The 19,685-nt window shown below is 34.1% G+C and overlaps 3 protein-coding genes across 7 annotated transcripts; 1 reads left to right on the plus strand and 2 right to left on the minus strand.

Annotated features, from left to right (window-relative positions):
• Positions 1 to 68: 68 nt before the first annotated feature.
• On the minus strand, positions 69 to 2,980 carry LOC110602523 (homocysteine S-methyltransferase 3). 2 transcript variants are annotated; one of them, XM_021740060.2, is made up of 7 exons: positions 2,662 to 2,979; positions 1,648 to 1,704; positions 1,324 to 1,550; positions 1,080 to 1,209; positions 761 to 964; positions 598 to 669; positions 69 to 402 (listed from the first exon to the last, which is right to left on the minus strand). In XM_021740060.2, the coding sequence occupies exons 1-7, from the start codon at positions 2,836 to 2,838 to the stop codon at positions 241 to 243; spliced, it is 1,029 nt and encodes a 342-aa protein (XP_021595752.1). In that variant the 5' UTR covers positions 2,839 to 2,979; the 3' UTR covers positions 69 to 240. The 2 variants fall into 2 exon arrangements, with proteins under 2 accessions (XP_021595752.1, XP_021595753.1); XM_021740061.2 differs by lacking the exon at positions 598 to 669 and having other exon boundaries at positions 2,662 to 2,980.
• Positions 2,981 to 6,701: 3,721 nt separating this feature from the next.
• On the minus strand, positions 6,702 to 11,155 carry LOC110602261 (serine/threonine-protein kinase STY13). 3 transcript variants are annotated; one of them, XM_021739742.2, is made up of 7 exons: positions 10,672 to 11,119; positions 9,744 to 10,042; positions 8,887 to 9,008; positions 8,326 to 8,531; positions 8,055 to 8,229; positions 7,647 to 7,781; positions 6,702 to 7,353 (listed from the first exon to the last, which is right to left on the minus strand). In XM_021739742.2, the coding sequence occupies exons 2-7, from the start codon at positions 9,952 to 9,954 to the stop codon at positions 7,147 to 7,149; spliced, it is 1,056 nt and encodes a 351-aa protein (XP_021595434.1). In that variant the 5' UTR covers positions 9,955 to 10,042; positions 10,672 to 11,119; the 3' UTR covers positions 6,702 to 7,146. The 3 variants fall into 3 exon arrangements, with proteins under 3 accessions (XP_021595434.1, XP_021595433.1, XP_021595430.1); XM_021739741.2 differs by having other exon boundaries at positions 10,357 to 11,119; XM_021739738.2 differs by having other exon boundaries at positions 9,744 to 11,155.
• A 2,813-nt stretch (positions 11,156 to 13,968) lies between these two features.
• Positions 13,969 to 19,329, plus strand: LOC110600888 (protein tesmin/TSO1-like CXC 2). Of its 2 annotated transcripts, XM_021737801.2 has the most exons (10): positions 13,969 to 14,300; positions 15,256 to 15,416; positions 15,498 to 16,158; positions 16,900 to 17,375; positions 17,503 to 17,571; positions 17,889 to 18,069; positions 18,154 to 18,249; positions 18,325 to 18,391; positions 18,537 to 18,693; positions 18,774 to 19,329. In XM_021737801.2, exons 1-10 carry the CDS (start codon positions 14,250 to 14,252, stop codon positions 19,114 to 19,116), a joined length of 2,262 nt encoding a protein of 753 aa, XP_021593493.1. In that variant the 5' UTR covers positions 13,969 to 14,249; the 3' UTR covers positions 19,117 to 19,329. The 2 variants fall into 2 exon arrangements, with proteins under 2 accessions (XP_021593493.1, XP_021593492.1); XM_021737800.2 differs by having other exon boundaries at positions 18,154 to 18,391.
• The last annotated feature ends 356 nt before the right edge of the window (positions 19,330 to 19,685 follow it).

Consider the following 19,685-nt stretch of genomic DNA (forward strand, 5'->3'; position numbering starts at 1 on the left):
ACCTTCTTCAATAAGTGATTCACCCAGCAAAATTTCCTCTACTTTCTTGATTTCTCAACATCTCAACCTTCGAAAAGAAAGCAGAAATTCTTATTTCATTTATAAGAGTACAGGACTAAGTTGCATCCACTTGGAGGGACTTCAAAACAGAGATGGCATTGGATTACAAGGCTATTGTTGATTAAAAGACTGATCTCATCAGATCCTCAGACTCGGTTTCATATCATTCAAATCTCCAGTTTAGCTCTTAAAAGGGGATGAGGATTTATTGGAGAGAACTCCGGATATAGCTCTGATAGTATTTGGAGTAGTCCTACAGCATCCACCAAAAAGAGAAGCTCCTGCCTCGTGCCACTTGCCTATGTATGAAACAAAGTCTTCATCTGATACTCCACTTGATTTCTGCAGCAGCAAAATTAGCCCATCGAAACTATATAAATGTTGATCCAAATAAAGGGCATATAGGATTTTCTGAAAAGAACATGTTTCTGGTCTCAATAGCAAATGCTATTGCTCAACTGGACACGACACACAGTAGACACCAAGAAAGAGTCGTAATCATATGAAGGACACAAGGAATCAAGGCAGGAATCTCACCACCCACTCCTTGAGCTGGGCATCGTAAGTTTCACCGCTATTTGGATATATGACAATTGGCTTACTTGTAACCTGCGAGATCAATTTGCCAAGAAGCATTTGTTTTCTTTTAGCTAAGGAGAAGAGGAATAAAGCTGTTGGATGTGAAGGAGGGATTATATACCTTTCTGATGGAGAGAATAAGTCCATGGATAAATCTAGGAGGCGTACAGTTGATCCCAACAGCGGCAACTTGCCTGCAAGAATCTGCAATGGATGCACATTCCAATATCGAATCACCACTAACCACATTTATTCCATCCTTGGAATTGAAAGAAAACCATGCTGGAATATTTATGGCTTCCTCTTCAAGCAGCTCAGCGTATGCCTAACAACAAATTAACATTATCCAATTGGGTCATAGAATCATAAAGTAATTGTTCAACTAATCAATAATGACCGAAAGGAACAAAGAATTTAATTACAGTTAGCTAGTTTCATACCTTTGCTTCAAGCTTATTTGGAATCGTCTCAAATGCAATCAAGTCAGCTCCTGCTTCGGCCAGAATCTGTAATCTTCTCCTGTGAAAATCCTTCAACTTTTGGAGAGTAACCGCATCGCCGTAGTCGCCACTGTAATTTGTAAAAAGACGCAGAAGTTGGACAGTAAATCTCTACCTAGAATAAAGACATTGATCTATGCAACCATGGACAAATAACATAGTTGGAGCTTGACTTTAATTTTACCTATACTCTGAGCCATCAGCCAAATAAGCCCCATAGCTGCCAATGGAAGCAGCAACCAGAACTGGACGCCTTGTTGTATTTCCGTTTTCCACAAGATCCCAAGAACCTTTGGTACAATTGTCATAATAAATTTCCCTTGCCTCACAGGCAATCTCGACACTTCTCCTAAGTAATGATTCCGCTTCTTCTGTAGCCAACCCCTTGGCCTCAAAACCCTGAATGGTAGCCTGTAACGTCGTTTTGAACTAGTTAAATACTATATATTAAAATGGAGACCATATAGGTGTGATTTAAATATCAACATAATAATTAAAAAAAAAATACCTGGTAGGATGCTGTTAATATGATATTTGCCCCAGCGTCTAGATAATCCAGGTGTACCTATCACATGTAAATAAAGTCTAATTTAGTGTGTTAATGAAATCAAAAATTAATTAATTATTATTTCTTCTCCATCTTTTTTTTTATATATATTAAAAAATATAAATTTTTTACTTAATACTATATTTTTACTTAAGACCTTAGTATGATAATCTCTTTCTCCTTGATGGCTGAAATAAAATCTTATTTTAAGATAAGATTTGTTTCACGAAAAATCTTTGCTAGAAAAACATATTCTTTAATTATTTACGTTTGAGGCATTCCTAAAATATAACCAACAAAAAATATTTTTTATATTTTTTAAATCAAAGAAAATATATTTTCTAGCAATAAAATTTATGTATATATTTTATATTTTAAAATTAAAATTAAAATAAAAAATAAATTATTTTATGGAAAATATTTATCATACAAAGCATTTCTTATAAAAAATATTTTCTACACAAAATAATCTAAGGCATGTAAAAAGTATATTTATACATTATACATAAAAAAATTACACAATAAATACAGTATATTATTTTTAAAAATTCACTTTCTATATTTTATAATATTTTAATTGCATGAAAAAGACAAGTGTCGCAAAAACCCCGCATGATACCATAAAAAAAGGGCATAAGCTAGACAAGATAGGCTTTGCCCACGTATTTGTCAGAAGATAACAACGTTCACTTTGCTTACAATACCTGGATTCATCAGTAACTTGTGTTTCGGTTATAATACGACGCAACTTTCGGCATCTTGTATGTATCGGGGGAAAAAAACATACGGAAATTTAGAAAATAGAAAATTTCAATAACCTGAAATATCTACTTCAAATTTATTTTCAAACTCATCAAAAGCTAGAAAAAAAGTTGAAATAAAAAGTAGAATAATACAATAACGCTATGAGCTCATGTTTAAAACTTAATAAACATGAATAAGATGATAAAAGATATGAAAAAAGAGAGAGAGTACCCTTCGGACGAGGTGAGGAGAACTAATAAGGCATTTGGCGCTCCATAGGGGGTCGTTGAGGTTAGCACCGTGTCTCTCGAGTTCAGTGGCAAAGCCGCCGTCGACTACGGCGTAGCCACCGTACTTTTGCACGAAATCTGAAATAAAACAAGACATGTCGGAGCTTTCCAGTCCCATATGTTTGAAGCACAGGTTGAGGTTGGGAAAAGCAGAGAGAAGAGACTTGCTAGTTAGATATACGTCACCGTTACAATTATTTCACACAAAATGTTTTCGGTTTTGAAACTGAAAACACCAAACTGCACTTGCCAAACTTCACCCAAGCATTTTTGGTTTTATAGAGGGAAGGGAAAGGGAGGGACCACCACTCCCAATTTCAACTTGCCAATTTTACCCCCTCAATGTTATTGGGTTAAGGGAAAAGGGTATTAATTATTTAATATTAGGGCTAAACTGGTGAGGTACCTACACTGTGAAACTGGGGGCCACGTAGGATATGAAATGAAGTGAAAGAAAAGAAATTAGGCTATGGATGAAGCAATTGACAATATATAATTATTCTTGGAGACATCTAGGAGTGATAAGATATAGATGGTTAGCTTATTGTAGATGCCATCCCTTTGCCGTGCACAAAATTCCAATCCAATTTCCGAATTCTCGTATGTCACGTAAGTTTCCATTATCTGCTACGAGTTGGCCAATTCAGTTTAGTATTCATTCTCGTAGGGCAAAGATCAATGCTGACTCGAAAACATGCTTTTTCACCTATGTTATAATTTTGAATTAAAAGTATATATACGCAAGAATTTCTTAATTTATATCATTAAAAGAAAAGAAAAAGGGAAATATTAGTGTAAGAAAAAAGGTGGAAGGGAAGACAGAACTCCACTCCATTAAATTGGACCAAAAAATTATCTGAAATAGAAAGCAAATGGGGATAATAAGAAAGGTTAAATTCAGGGATGATGTTATTATTTGGATAGAAACGGGAGAGCAGTGAGCATAATGTCCAAAGCACCGCCGGCTCATATCATTGTCAAGTGATTGAATGTGGCGTGGATAACGTCTAGGTTCTGTCTGTTTATTATTGGATAAGTTGAAAAGTAAATAAGGTTTTATTTACTTTAATTTTCTTTCAAGCTTTTGGACCAAACACCAACAGAGCACCAAGTCCTTACTTTATAGGTGTTATGTTTTGTTTTGTTGTGACCTGCAAAATAAGGAGGGGATTGCGACACCACCATTACTTTCACTCTTAGGAGAATTCAAACAACATTAAATTACTAGGGCTAATTTTTACCCATCAAGTTGTTACACTTTAATTTTTTTTTTATCTACTTTATTATTTTATATATATATATATATATATATATATATGATGACCGCTAGATTTTTTCACCCCAGAACAGGGGCTTGACCACAGCCAAAGGCCCACGACACAGAGGCCCACGTACTTGATACCCCCAACAAGCTTGGCTCATTCCAGCTTTCGGGCCGGGCTCGACCAAGCTTCCTCACTCAGTCCAGCCTGATCCCTGACCAGCAGACCCCTCTCAGGCCCAGCGTCCAGCCCAACTCTCGGCACAGCCCGGGGTCCAGAACAGTACTCACCAGACAGCCTGGCAGATCCGCTCGAACGTACGCATGAGGAGAATCAGAGGCCGTTACGCATGTAACAGGCAGCTGATACCCTAGTACACCCGAATCTGTATGACAGAGACGCGTGGCCCAATCCTGGAGAGACCTTTACACGTCACCAGCAAGCAAGACAATGTATAAAAGAGGAGTCCCCTCCTCAGAAAGTTTTAAGCCTTATTCTGTAACACAAAACCCTTGAAAAACCCTATTCTATTGGATCTCAGATCATCAATATATATAAAATTATAGAATTTTTTCATTTTCTCTCATGGTTCTTTTTTTTATTTGCTCAATTTTTTTTTCAATACTTAAATTAGCCATGATTAAAATAGAATGATAAAAATAATTTTTAAGATTTTGTAAAGTGTTGAAAGTGCATCAATTTGAAAATATAAAATTTCATATAATTCACAATATTACAGTTTAATTGATCTAAATTAGTGTAGGTTGTTTAGTAATTTTTTTACATATTTCATTTCGTTTTTATTCTTATTTTATGAAATTATTATACTTATAATTAATATTTTATATTTTAATACCATTGTAATGCTTGATATTCTATTTATTTCCTTTGGAATTTTATTTTTTTAATTATTTTTATGAATAATTCTTTTATATTTTATAGGTTACTTTATTTTATAGTATATATATATACTTACAATAAAATTAAATATTTAAGATATTAGTTGATAAAACAACACTGAATTAATAATTTAAGAAATATTTCACTTAAAAAAATTTATCTTTTATTAAAAATTTAAATTTTAAAATTTATATCAATATTTATATTGTATATAAAAGTGGAAATATTGGATGCCTAAAATTTTCTTAAACTTTTAATTATTTAAAATAGTATTTAATTTTAAAATATTTGATAATTTTATTATTTGAAATTATTTTAAAATTAGTTAAAAAAATTATAAAGAATATATAAAATATAATAAAATTAAAATTTCTTAAATAATAATATAAATTAGATAGCAATTTTATTATTTAAATTAATTTTAAAGTTTGCTAAAAATCTGAAACTAGATTGGAAAATAAGAATTATTAAAATAATATATTTAAATATTAAAAAGATTATTAAAATAATTATTTTATATTTTTAAGCACAAAATAAAAATAAAAAATTTAAATTTAATTAATTGACATTAAAATATTAATGAAATAAAAATTTTAAATAATTAATTATACTATTAAAATAGATTATTTATAATTTTATTTAAATTTAAAATGAATAATATTTCTATTTATTAGATTAAATATAAAATATAAAGATAATATTAATAATTTATAGTAATTAATTTTAAATTTAGAAGAATTAAATTACTTATTATATTATTATTACTGAATTTGAATAATTTTTAATATTTAAAATTTTAATTATAAATAATATTATGTAATTTACATGTATCTAATTATTTACAAGTATATAACTAAACATAAATTTTAAAATAAATAAGGATTTTATTATTTAAATTAATTTAAAGTTAATAAAATTTTAGTTTTATATATTTAAATTTCTAAGTGGGTAATGGTTTTATATTAAATTTAAATTTAAAGCTATAATAAATTTATAATATAAACTTATTAAAATAATACATTTAAATATTAAAAAATAAAAGTATAAAATAAATATAACGAGATTAAAAACCTGCCACGCATATCAAATATGCAGTAACAAATTGTAATAATTGAGAGGTTGAAAGTGCAAAGACAGGAAGAAAAGTGGGGTAGGAGAAACGACATAAATCTGATCCATCCGACTATAAATCCACTTAGGAGGATGGAGGCCACAATAATACATTAAAGTGGTACATGGCATGGCTTGCTACATCATAACATGCTTATGCTTATGCTTATGCTTATCTTATGGACCAACTTTTTATTTGTGGCATCAACTATTCTCTTACTTGGTGTCATCTCCATTACACTGTTGGTTTTCTTATTTGAGAATAATTATTAAAAAAATTAAATTTTATAAATAAAGTGCTTCACTAAAGATAATTTATCATTATTTGGTACTTTTTTTTCTCTGACATTGTTTGGTAACTCATCTACATCTTTCTTATTCAGCTAGTGGATAGGATTAAATAAAAATTGTAATAATGAATCGATATAACAAAATTTTGTCTTAGGGACATGGGCCAATCCTAACTGTTCATGGGAAGATCCAAAAGTTAGAACCCGCCCTGTTCCTCGGTTTATATCTTTGACAGAGGATGAGGGGAAAAAGTGGTTAAGATCGCCGGCCAATAGCTTTGATAGAGGTTGAGGGTGAGTTTCATGAATTTTTCGGCCAACGACAAATCTCACCTGCAACCTGAAGACATTCATAAAGCATTGCATAAAATATATTTATTGTCCACAACTGGAAGGTAATGTAACAAAGACATCTGAAATTGATAAAATCAGATTTTCCTTTTTATGATAATTCATCGATACTATGTATAAACCATCAATCAAAACAATTCAAAACCTAAGACCGGTTTTATGTTACAAAATATTTCTATTAGGGATATATAACTCCCAGAAAAATTTGTTCCTAGGTTGGAAGTTCAATTTTGGCTAGGAAAAGAAGAAGACTTGTGGCTTGTGTAAAGAACTCTTCCTGCTTTTCTTCTTCAGAATGCACCCATGTAATGGTTCATTCACAATTCCCACGTAAAACCATGCGTTGCATCACTACTTTGCCGTCTTATGAGAGGCTTGAACATAATTTGAGATGCACAAAGAGGTGAACTTTATGAATTCATAACCGTGAGAAAATGACAGGCAGAAAAAGATCCTACAGCCACTTGACAAGATTCCATCTGTGCTTTCAAAGGAAATGAAAACGGAGAGAACTCAAGGGCCCCGAACAAGGGCAAAACAGAAACAGCTGGGTGCCCGGTCATCAGGAATCATCCCTCCTCCCTTGCTTGTATCAATCTTTTCTAACATTCTCACCACCTCAGCCATTTCAGGACGTTTTTCTGCATTTGCATCCCAGCACTTCCGCATGATGGTTGCTAAAGAACTTGGACAGCATCTTGGGATCTCTGGTCTTAGATTCTGCCCACAAAATTATGCACAATTGAACTCCCAATACAATTGAATTTTAACATTATATCAAATTTAAGCAGTGTAAGACAGCCAGACATAAAATATGTACTAAGAAACATATTAGCATCTCCTGCAAGCAATATTGACAAATTGTTGATCCTTTGTGGTATACATCAGAACTGTATACGATGCATTGCATTAGGTCTCCTCAGGTCATAACGGTGCAGATTGAAACACCAACATCTAATAAATAGCAAAGACTATGCAAGTGCACATACATGATTTCTGGTTTGTGAACTAACCTGTCGAACAACAGCAGATGACACCTCAGCAAAACTAAGATTAGGGTAAGGCATATCACAGCAATAAGTTTCCCACAAACATATGCCAAAGCTGTAGACATCACAGCTTCTATTATATGGTTTGCCATCAAGAACCTGCATAAATTATCTCGTTAGAACTTAGACAGCATCCAACTACAGCCAAAATGCAAGCATTTTCATTTTTCTGTCCACTAGTTTACCAATGAAGGCAACCACATGCACCCACATAGGAGACTTCAGAATTTCTTTTCCTCTTTATTTTCTTCGCACTTCTTGAAATAGCCATTCATTTTGAAACTTTTATTAGGTGAATATAACACACACAAATATGGTTAATAAATATTTCCTCACTAGAACCATATCAAATTTTGTGCAAGGAATGAATACCTCAGGGGCCATGTATCCAAGGGTACCAGTTTCACCGGTCATGTCCCGGGGATTCTGAGCTTCAACACGGGCAACACCAAAATCAGCAATTTTAAGAGTTCGATGAGCATCTAATAACATGTTTTCAGTTTTGACATCACGATGTACAATCTTCTTTGAATGTAGATAGCTTAGTCTGCAAATAAGCAAATAGACAAAGTAGAATCCTAATTGATGATCATCTTATTTTTTTTAAAAAAAATTCTAGCCAAAAATGACAACCAGAACTCACCCCCTAGCTAGATCCAAAGCCAGTTGTATCACAATCTTAAAAGCAAGCTTTTTTCGCCTATTTCTTATCAAGTACTGTTTTAGTGTCCCACCAGGGAGATACTCAACAACAACACAACATGCCCTAGAAGGGATGGAAGTTTGACCATCAAACATGTCTTTTGCAGGGATCTGGAGATTTGAAGTTCCCATTGATGCTCCAACAAACTGTTAACAAAATTGTAACCCAAAGGATTAAGAATAAGAAGAAAAGAAAACCTACTTTAACAGCCAAAATGGCAGATACTTTTTTAAGTACGAAATCCAAGTTCCAACTGATAGGACTGGCTCAAGCATGCACAAAAAATGTTAGTTGTTGAAATATCAATGCCATAACAATTGAGAAAACATCACAACAAAATCACACATATATCAAAAGGCATCGAGAAATCCAATGTTTTAAAGTAGAAGTTTGTGTAACTGTAATACAATTGCACAGCTCATAATGCCAACTTATTATATGTTAAAATTGTGTTGGTGTCATGACAAAGAAAGGAATAAAAATATGAGAATAAGTTTGTACCTTTGTGACATTAGGATGGTCAAGCTTGTGCCAAACAGCAACCTCTTGCCGAAATGATGCCCGCAGAGCAATGGTTTCAGCAGTTCTGGCAATACCATCCTCACCCCAGTCCAATAGCTTCACTATAATGTCCAACAAAAAATTGCAGTAAGCATTTTACATTAACAAACACAGTGATTTAGCTTTGTAATCCTGTCATGCATTACACATCAAATAAACAAATTCAAGCAAGCTATGTGAATCTTAATGGAAATATTTTCTGGATAAGCGTATATACATCCAATACAACGTGATCACTATATTCATTATACCAATTTCAAAAGTCTCACATTAAAAAACCAAAAAAAGATTTATTATCTAATGCCAGGAAGATCACAAGTATATATATATTTTTTCTTAAAAAGGAACGCCCACCTCTTCCATGCAATCCCAAAATCAAAAGGTCCGCCAAGGCCCCAACTGACCAACAAGGTGGCTTTTTCTTATAAGGACACTAATCCACTCAGGGTTTCCATATATACGTTGTTACCTCAAATACTAAACAAGATTAATCGTTAATCTGGTTGAACTTTTAAATGGGTTGGTTTTAGTATATGTTGTATCAGGAGAAATGTCACATGATCCAAAGCTTGGGTTTTCCAGGATCACTATAATTTCCATTCATTTAAATACATACCGAACAAGGTTTGAAAAATAGACCAACTAATAAATTAGAGGTAATAATAACAAGATTTTTCAGCTCCTAAAATGTATAAATTCCCAACAAGACCTCTACAAAAACCTAAAGTAACCCGGAGGTCTACGAGAAAATTGCAAAAATAAACAAAATGGGGAAAAGGGAAAGAGAAAAAATTCACCTGCAACATCTTGGTTATCGTAGACACCACGATACACAGTCCCGTAAGTGCCGTGGGCTATCACATGCCTTATATCCAATTTGGACAAATCGATCTCCCACTCTTCTCTAGGCCTTTGGGTCTCAATATTCATTGACCATACCCTGCTCAGGTGCTTCTCCAGTTGTACATCCAAGCTCTTAAGATCAATTTTATCTGCCCGAAAAATCATATCTTTGCAGCTAATACTTCCTGTACCTTTCGCCTTTGAATTATAAGACTTCCCTCCCGCTACGATAACCCCGGCATCTCCACTTGCACTTGTTTTTGAATCCATTATAAAGAACCAAACACAAACACAACTCCTTAAGTACCAAAGAGAGCCTTAAACCCCAGACAGTGATAAAAGAAATGACAAAACTCAGAAATGATAAAGTTATTTACTATCCTAGAAGGAACTGATCGCTATAGTCAATTTTTTATTACGCTGGTCGAATTCAAACAAACCCAGCAATTTGCAGTCAGCAATGAAATTTCAAAAAACAAATTTCACCTACAATAAAATTACCAATCAAAAACTGTAGTGAAAATTTTGAGCAAATAGAAATTCAATTCACCAACCCAAAATCCTTACCTCCAATATGACCTTATATGATAGATTGCTCACCAATCAGAAAATGAGTAAGCAAAATACTTTCTCTACTCTGAAGAAATTGAACTGTGGAATTCCCAAAATCCCTATCACCAAATCAATGTTTTTATTCCATCCACTAATTTAAATAAATCCAAAAAAAAAAGAGTAAACCCTAAGAAAACGACCCAATTGACCGAATAACTTTAAAAATAAATAAAATTCAAAATAAACCCCCAAAAAATTTCAGTGAACAAACCTCTAAACAGAATGAAAAGCAACAAGCATGTAAGCAAAACCCATAAACCCAAATCTCACCTTTCTCTCTCTCTCTCTCAAAGAAACAAGTTCGTTAGAGAGAGAGAGAAGAGACTATGCAAAAAAAGTTGACTTTGAATTCTTAAAGTGGAGGAGGGGGAGCAGGAGGAGAAAAAGAAAGAGACAAAATACAGAATCGGTGGTGGCTCATATATGTCATCGTCATCGCCCCCTTTTTTTACTTTAGCACTCCATTGAAATGGAAAGAAGAGAGATTTTGCGGCTACAACACACAAAATATAGAGATGCTTAATTGGGATTGTGATTTGCAAGCCACCAAAAAGCCAAACAAAGACGAAGAGAGACGAATGCGGGATTTGTATCTATAATAAGAATCTGGTTAGAGCGACTGCTTCAAACTCGAAAACGAGAGGGCATACAAGCCCAAGGAACTTAGAATTTTGAGCCAATGAGTTCAATCATCCCAGAAGAAAGCCACCTGCCACCCCTTTCCCTCGTGTGCCTTCTATTCTTGATTTCTTTCCTTAACGAAATTACCTGTATTCTTTGCTTGGACTATTTTGCCCTCGTTTTTACTTTTTTTTTTTCAATTTAATGTAAAATAAAATGTCAAATTCCATTAAAAAGTTATCAAATCAGGATAACTATTATTTATCATGAAATTTTATTGACATATTACATTTTAAATTATTTCAATCTTAATTTTTTAATATTGAATTTAAATATTAGATAAGATGTCTACAATGTCTACCTAATTAAAATCTAAAATTGTGTACATCAATTTTTTTTCAAAAAAAATATAAAGTTGATAGAATTTTAATCTTTTTTCAAAAAAGGTTTGATTAAGATTGTGGTGAAAGGATATGATTGAAGATTCTAAGGAGCTTGCAAATTCCTTTCAATTGGTAGGTTTCTCTTGGATTAAGAGAGATCGTTAACAAAATTACTTATGCTATAGCCTATAGGTAAAAAGTTCATTGAGATGTAATTCTGTATCTCAAATCAATTTTTATTCCACATGCTGACACTTCCATGACTTTCATTTCTTTTTTCTTAAAAGTTATTTTAGCATGTTTCTCGCCTAACTCAATAAGAATGTTTAAAATGTCGTCACGTGATAACTCCTTTTTTTTTTTTTATCTACTCAATTTTGGTGCTTTAAATAAAAATTAGGTTAGCTGATTAAATATTAATTATATCTAAATTCAAATTTAAAGTAAAAATCTGATTAAGTATTGGTCGATCTCATTTAAAAAAAAATAAAGCTTATTCGCACCGAAGTTAAATGGACTTCCATATCAGTGCGAGAATATTTATTTATGTTTGGCAGGGATCGATAAAATTATTAAATAAATGGAGGCTAAAACTAACACCTAGGGACGGAAGGAAGGTATAGTAAGGGGGTACGTGCCGTACCGGTAACCGAAAAATATTTTAAAGGGGATGAAAGTGCCGCAACGACGCAGTCGGTGTCGTACCAAAAGGAAACTTCGGTTTCCGCCACTGCTAACACCACACTGCAATTCTCATTATTTTCTTTTAACTTTAATTTCTATTTCGTTCAGAACGTAATCCCAAACTAAAAATTACTTTTAAATAAGCTGCTGTGGCAGTTGGTCAACTAAACTACAATTTTCTATTGCTCTCCAATCTGACACAAACTACATTACAAACTAAATCTGTAACATCAATCTACCCATATACAGCTTATTTGTAGCTAATTACTCTTTGATTTTTTATTTTTTATATGTTGAATTACCGAGGAGTTTCGAGTAACATTGTCAAAGTGTCAGTTGTTTTTTTTATTTATATATTTTATCTCTTAAAGGTCAAAGTGTCAGTTAAGTGTGAAAAGAAATGAGGGTTTGTGTGGTTACGTTTGGCGCATGTTATTAAGGACAGTCGACACTATGATTTGGGCATCAACTTCATACTCCAGAGAATGTGGGGACTTGGGAAAGCCCATAAAGAACTTTTTTTTTTTTTTTTTTTTAAAATTTATATCATTATTTCTAGAGTTGCTACTTGCTTGCTTTCATTCACTCTATCTAATGTAAGGCACGGTGTCTCACGTGACAACCCGGCCTTTATGCTTAAGGGACCACTTGTCCTCTTCCATTGGACACCCTCCGCTGTGTTTATCCCACATTATCTACCTTAATTAATGGGTAGTAGTATTCCCAACAGTTAGCCCATTTAGAAATAATTAATTTTATCTTTAGAAATATCTTTGATTTTCTATTATTAAATTAAAATATATGAACTTTTGAAATACTACATAAAGAATTAAAGAAATATCCTTAAAAGGTTGAATAATTAATTACAAAAACTTAAAAGTGATACCAAACTTGCCCTAAGAGGACAAAAGAATAGGTGATGTAGACATAAAGGGTTTTTAAACTTTGATGTGAATGCCCAACAAACGCATATTCATCTATTACTTGATGTTGGTTTCCTTATAGCTAGGGAATTTAATTACTGGCATTATTCCCTGATGCATTTGGTTGGTTTGATGTTAATCAGAAGGTTAAAAAGTTTTCATACTGTTGACTACAGGTACGGCGTTAGTTGAGGTCCATCGGTTTTGGTGGTCCTCACACCTACTATATAACCTACCTTTTGAAAATTTTGCGCGCCAAAATTGAAATCGCTACACGTCACCCACAATGTAATTATTTATTTATATTTTGGAACGTTTCGGTTGTTTTGTCTAAAATAGCCTCGTGGGTTGAAAAATTCAGATAGCCAAATGAGGGACATAAAGGTAAATAGTAGAAAAATATGAAACATTAAAATGCAAGGGGATAAGCGTGGATATTATTATATTTTGTGTTTAAGGGTCACGGGTAACCCATGAAATCACCTTTGTCCTAAAATTATTGGCGTGGCATGACACATTCATTACCTGAACATGTCATGCACATATTGCCATGTCCAAAAATCTAAATCAATTAGCTGTGATTATGATTACTATTAGAGTGATATGATAATAATAACAGTTGAATTGGTACAATTATGATGATATGATACAATGTTTCAAATTAAAAAAAAAATCCTATTTAAATTTTTTTTTTGTTTGTCAAATTTATTAAAGAAAAAAAATAATTTCTTTAATTTAATTGTGAAAAAAATTTGCATGATTTTTGTAGTAAATGTAAAATCAAAGATTTGCTCTGTATCTGTAAAATCAAAAAAATTTGCTCTGTACCTGTAAACTGTAAAAGGAAATGAGGGAGGGAGAGAGTAAAAGAAAGGAAAATGAAGAGTACGTTACTTTTTTAAAAGCAAAAGGTGAGCGGTAGTTTTAATGGAGGAGAGGATACGCAGATCACAAATGGGATTATATAATACAGTTGCTGAGTGTGGGGCTGGCGATGGTGGGTCATTTGGGGTTATCCTCACGAGAAAATCCACATCCTCTCGCCTTCCCGCTTCTTCTTCTTCTTCTTACATCTCTATCTTCTTTCTTCTATACTTCCTTTGGAGAGAGAATCTCACCTCTATCTTTAGATTGTGGCATTCCAAGAAAGTCTATCCTAAACACTCCTGTGGACTGTGATTGTTCTCTGAGTTAATAGTTTGCTCGCTAGCTATGTGTTGCTGCTTCTTCACTGGCCATGGACACCCCTGAGAAGACCCAGATCACCACTTCCCTTTCTAAATTCGAGGTTGTGGTGATGCTATTTTTCTTTTCTTCTTCTGATCTCTTTCCTACATTTCGGTGAATTAATTGGATTTTCTTTGCTGTTTATCGCTGGTGGATTTGATGTTTGACTTGAGTTTTATCTTGTTTTATTTGCATGTGCTTGATTTTGGTTCTGAGTGGGTTCACTTACTGGGTTTCTCGGGTCAAGATGCTGTTTCCTGAATTAGATGTGTGCTTCGTAGTTTCCCGAACTTAGTTTTCTGCGTAAATTCAGTCCAAAAAGGAACAGATCCGTAGTTGAAGTTCAATCTTTGCGTTCTGGCTTTTCTGGGTTCTTGTGCTTTTAAATCTCTGAATGCGTTTTCGGTGTTTGCTGAATTATCTATGCCCAGGTCCCTTTCAACTTCTGGTTGACTGAAAATTGGAACCAAATTTTCATGTTTGAGATCTTAGATTATAATGTTTCCGTGAAAAATATTTTTCTTCTCGCAAGCATTTAACTGAATTCATTTGTTATTTGCTCATGCTGATCAATGCAAAAGGATACGTTTATTTTTTTATTTTTATTTTTTTGTGGTTTATCTTTTGATTCATCAATACATTATTTTTTTCCAACCTAAAGTGAAAAATTATGCTGTACACACTGAAGCTACCTTTGAGCACATTTAGATTGCCTTACGTTTTATACTTCTCTTTTTCCTAATTATGGTCTTCTTTCAGTTTCGAGGGGCTGTACAACGTTTACTAGTTGTCGAACTGCTGCTTCGCTGTTTTGCTTAATTTTGAATGTAAAATTTATAATCTTTTGCCATAAATTTATAGGAAGCTGGTGCTTTGAGAATATATACAATCTCTATATTTGTAAGTGAAATTGTATGCATGTTAGCTCAGGTATAGTATTTGAGATTATATTTTTTCTCAATTGAGTTGCTTCTTTTTGTTCCATCATCTAAGAAGAATCTCTATTGCTCTTGCAGGATTCCCCGGTCTTCAACTACATCAATAGTCTTTCTCCTATCAAGCCAGTGAAGTCCTTACACATTACTCAGGCATTCCATTCACTTAGTTTTGCATCTCTTCCATCAATTTTTACTTCTCCCCATGTTAGCTCTAACAAGGAATCTAGGTTTTTAAGAAGGTAATAGACTGTCTTTGTTGATTAATTCAGATCAGATGTAGTGTAAGCTATTCCAAAAACTTCATTCCCTTTAATTTTCAGGCATCAGTACTCAGATCCCTCAAAATCAGGGTTCTCATCTGAAAATGGAAATAAAGTCAGCAGTGAGGAAGAGGCAGATCTGGATGTTGCTCAGCTGTATGATAACTCAGATGAGCTACAGGAAAATTTTGATCCAGGAGTGTCTATAGGAGAAGTTTCTGTCGAACCTCCTAGTGAAGATTTGAAATTTGCAGTTGAGCTGCCACGGAGGTTAAGATATGATTGTGGTAGCCCGGAATATGAGGCAACAGGAACAACACCTAGTTGTGGTCCACAAACTGATCAAACATCAGAATTGCCTGGCATCTCTCGAAAGTGTTCCCCTGAACATGAACTGCATCTACAGGGGATACACCAGACTGAGCAGAAGAAAGAAGCTACAGATTGTGTCTGGGAGAATTTGATGTCAGATGATACTGACCTATTAATTTTTCATTCTCCAATTGATACGGAGGCTTTTAAAGGGTTAATGCAGAAATCACTGGATCTTGATGCAAGCTTTTCGCCTTCTCTTGATGAGGTGCAAAAAGTGCGAATAGATCCTTCAACCCAGCCTGGAGAAACTGGTGTACCAATGGAAATAAACCAGACTCAGGAAAACCTTAATGAACATGTGGACGTGGATAATGAGGTGGGAATGTCCGCTAAGGTTCTTTCCAAGGTAAAAATGTAACTTGTTCACAATTGGATGAAGTTCATTGATGTGGCCTGATTTTTGGGTTACTTTTTCAAATGTTAGAACATCCAAAGTAAGCCCCCATACTTTGCTACCAACTAGAGGAGCTGGGAAAGCATAAACTAGTCATTTATTTGGCACACTAATGATGGATTGTCAGTTAGGTTCTCTCCTAACTGCAGGAAATGTTAGGGGAATAGAGTCCTTTACCATCTGTTATTTTTAGTTGTATGTATATCCTTCCAGCTCATATTCAATGTTAGGCTAACATAACTTTTAATTGAATTCACCTTGTCCAAGCAGTTACTATATATATATAACTTGGAAGGTACATGGGTTTACAATATAAACTGTAGAATAGAGACTAGTAGCAGTGGGGACTGTGGAAGACACTCAAATATGCTTTGTCTTACAATCAGCATAGGTAATTACTCCATGGTTAAGAAAAAATTCCACCAAGATTTGGTGTTTGTATAGGATAGCTGCATGATTATCATATGTTGTACTGCATATATCATTGAATTTTCAATTTCATAGTTCATAAAAGCTCCATCCAACTCCAGCTAAAATTCTGATATGTATTGATTCTTTGGTTATTATATTTTTGTAATTTTATATACTTTTTTACATGTGGAGAATTCTTATGTTTGCTTCCTATTTTTAATATAGGACAAATTCTTCTATTTGGATGGTCTAATAACATTTTCTTTGGCTTGCTGTTTGTAGGGTATCTCTGTTTTGTATCGAGGCATGCGAAGGCGTTGTCTAGATTTTGAGACAGTAGGAGCTCATAGGAAGGACTTAGATGATAGTTCAAATTCAAGTACTTCTGGAGGAGGGCAATCTGAAGAGAAGGTTGCCCCCAAAGATAAGCAATTGGTTCTTTTTAAGCCTGGCCGTGATTCTTCAAGGTGTGTTTTACCTGGAATTGGTTTGCACTTAAATGCTCTGGCAATTTCTTGCAAGGATAGCAAAAATGTGAAGCACGAAACTTTGTCTTCTGGAAAAAGTTTGTCTAGCTTTGTTGCTTCCTCTCACTCCCAAAATAATGGTCAAGAACCTAATGAATCATTGTCTTTAGTCTCCACTGAAATTGACATAGATCCAACTGAAAATGAAGTTCCACTTGTGGAAGACGTTCCTCAGGCATCTGCTTGTTTAGTTACTGAAGAGTTCAATCCCAGTAGCCCCAAAAAGAAGAGGTATATACATTAACAAAACTCACATATGGTTATCAGTAGATATTCTTAATCACTTAAAAGTGTTTTTAGATTATTATTATTATATTCCATTCTCACAATTAATTGTGGTTTTGAATTTTATTTTCAGGCGTAAGTTGGAAGGAGAAAGTGAAGCCTGCAAGCGTTGTAACTGTAAGAAGTCAAAGTGTTTGAAACTGTAAGTTGTTCTTTTAAAAGTTTAAATTTGACCAGGAACTGTAGATTTTATGAACTGGCAGCCTGATTGCCTGTAGACATGTACTTCAACTAGTGAGCATAACATGCATATGCTACTCCTTAGGGTAGATTTCAGTGGGTCGACCTTTTTTAACATCAATCTTTAACACTTAATTAAGCACATCCAAGTTGCAAATACTGCATGTCTATATTGTCTTTGAATGCTTTGTTTGGCTGCTCTTCTCTGTTCAGCCCTTAAAAAGAAATTGCACACTCTAGGTAATGACCATATTTTGACATTTAATGGTTTCCTTACAGTTACTGTGAATGTTTTGCTGCTGGTGTCTACTGCATAGAACCATGTTCTTGTCAAGAATGCTTTAACAAGCCTATTCATGAAGATACTGTTCTTGCAACTCGCAAACAAATTGAATCTCGCAACCCACTTGCATTTGCTCCGAAAGTGATTAGGAGTTCTGAAACTGCAAACGAAGTTGGGGTTAGAATTTTAAGTTTTATCTTGCCTGGTTCCCTTGTCAACTGTGTTAGACTTCTTTTTTAATTTGTTGCTTTTGTAAACCAGGATGAGTCCAGCAAAACTCCTGCTTCAGCCAGGCATAAAAGAGGATGCAACTGCAAGAAATCTAGTTGCCTGAAGAAATACTGTGAATGCTACCAGGTTTTTCTCTACCCTAATCTCTATGCTTTTTGTTTTTCATATAGATCAATTAATTATCATGGTTTTCTCGTGAAGGGTGGCGTTGGATGCTCCATTAACTGCAGATGTGAAGGGTGTAAGAATGCCTTTGGTAGAAAGGATGGTGAGTTTTCATGATTGCTTTAGGGAGACTTGGAACCATCACTAATTTACCTCAATAGTTTTCTAATCTAAAATAGTCTAGTTGTTAATGCTGATATTATGAGGAAAAAAGGATTTTTAAGCCTTCGTACATTTTTGGAGTTCAGGATCTGCTCCTACAGAAACAGAAACAGAACCAGAAGATGATACTGAACGATGTGAAAATAATGGAGTAGACAAAATTTCAGAGAAAACTGAAATCCAGAATAAGGAAGAGCAACATCCAAATTCTGCTCTTCCTATCACACCATTAGCAATTTGCAGGTTTTTTTTTTCCTGAGCTATTTTTTGTCTTGTAAAGTTTACTTCTTTCGTTTTAGATCCTTATGGTGTTTTTCATGCAGACCACTGCTTCAACTGCCATTTTCATCAAAGAGCAAACCACCAAGATCTTTTCTCAGTATTGGATCATCTTCTGGATTGTGTACTGGCCAAAAGTACGGTAAACCAAATATTCTCAAACCTCAAACGAAGTTTGAGACACAAGCACAAACCATCTATGATGATGATATGCCTGAGATCCTCAGAGGCAACTACTCTCCAAGCACCGGCATCAAGACTTCTCCAAACAGCAAGAGGGTCTCTCCTCCTCACAGTATTTTAGGGTCATCAACTGGTCAGAGGACTGGCAGGAAGTTGATATTGCAATCCATACCTTCATTTCCTTCTCTCACTCCCCAGCATTGAAATGAAACCTTCCCCATAAAGTTTAGATGATATTCTTTAAACCTTAGTTATGTTGAGATGATGTAGTAGTTGAAGGTTAGTTCAGCTCTTGTACAATAATATCCTTTCTCGCTCTCGTAATGTCCAAGCACTTCAAATCATTGTATAATATGGCAATACACTTTTCCTGATTATTATTATTATTTTTAATTTATCTTCATTTTTAAAGATCAATAGCATCATTATTATTTCCCAATCTTGTGTTAGACTACGCACATAAACAGTAATCTTTTGAACATGGTGCTTATTACAGAGATTTTATTTGGTTTAAGTATCATATCAAGCGTAGGTTAGTTCAACATGCAAGTGTTTGATTGCAAGCCAACTGATGCGAAATCATATTCAAGGAAGCTGATGAGTGAATATAGTCCATCAGTTTTTCGCTTTTATCTGAAAATTTTTTATTTTGATTTGCACACTGCTGGGCCGGCCTCCGTTAGTAGGAAGAGGGCGGGTGTACGTTTTGGCTTTTGCCTGAGATGGACGAAACTCAGATTCGCACAACCACATTAAATATGAAACTATTATAT

Source organism: Manihot esculenta, chromosome 15, assembly GCF_001659605.2.
Source record: "Manihot esculenta cultivar AM560-2 chromosome 15, M.esculenta_v8, whole genome shotgun sequence".
Taxonomy (NCBI): domain Eukaryota; kingdom Viridiplantae; phylum Streptophyta; class Magnoliopsida; order Malpighiales; family Euphorbiaceae; genus Manihot; species Manihot esculenta.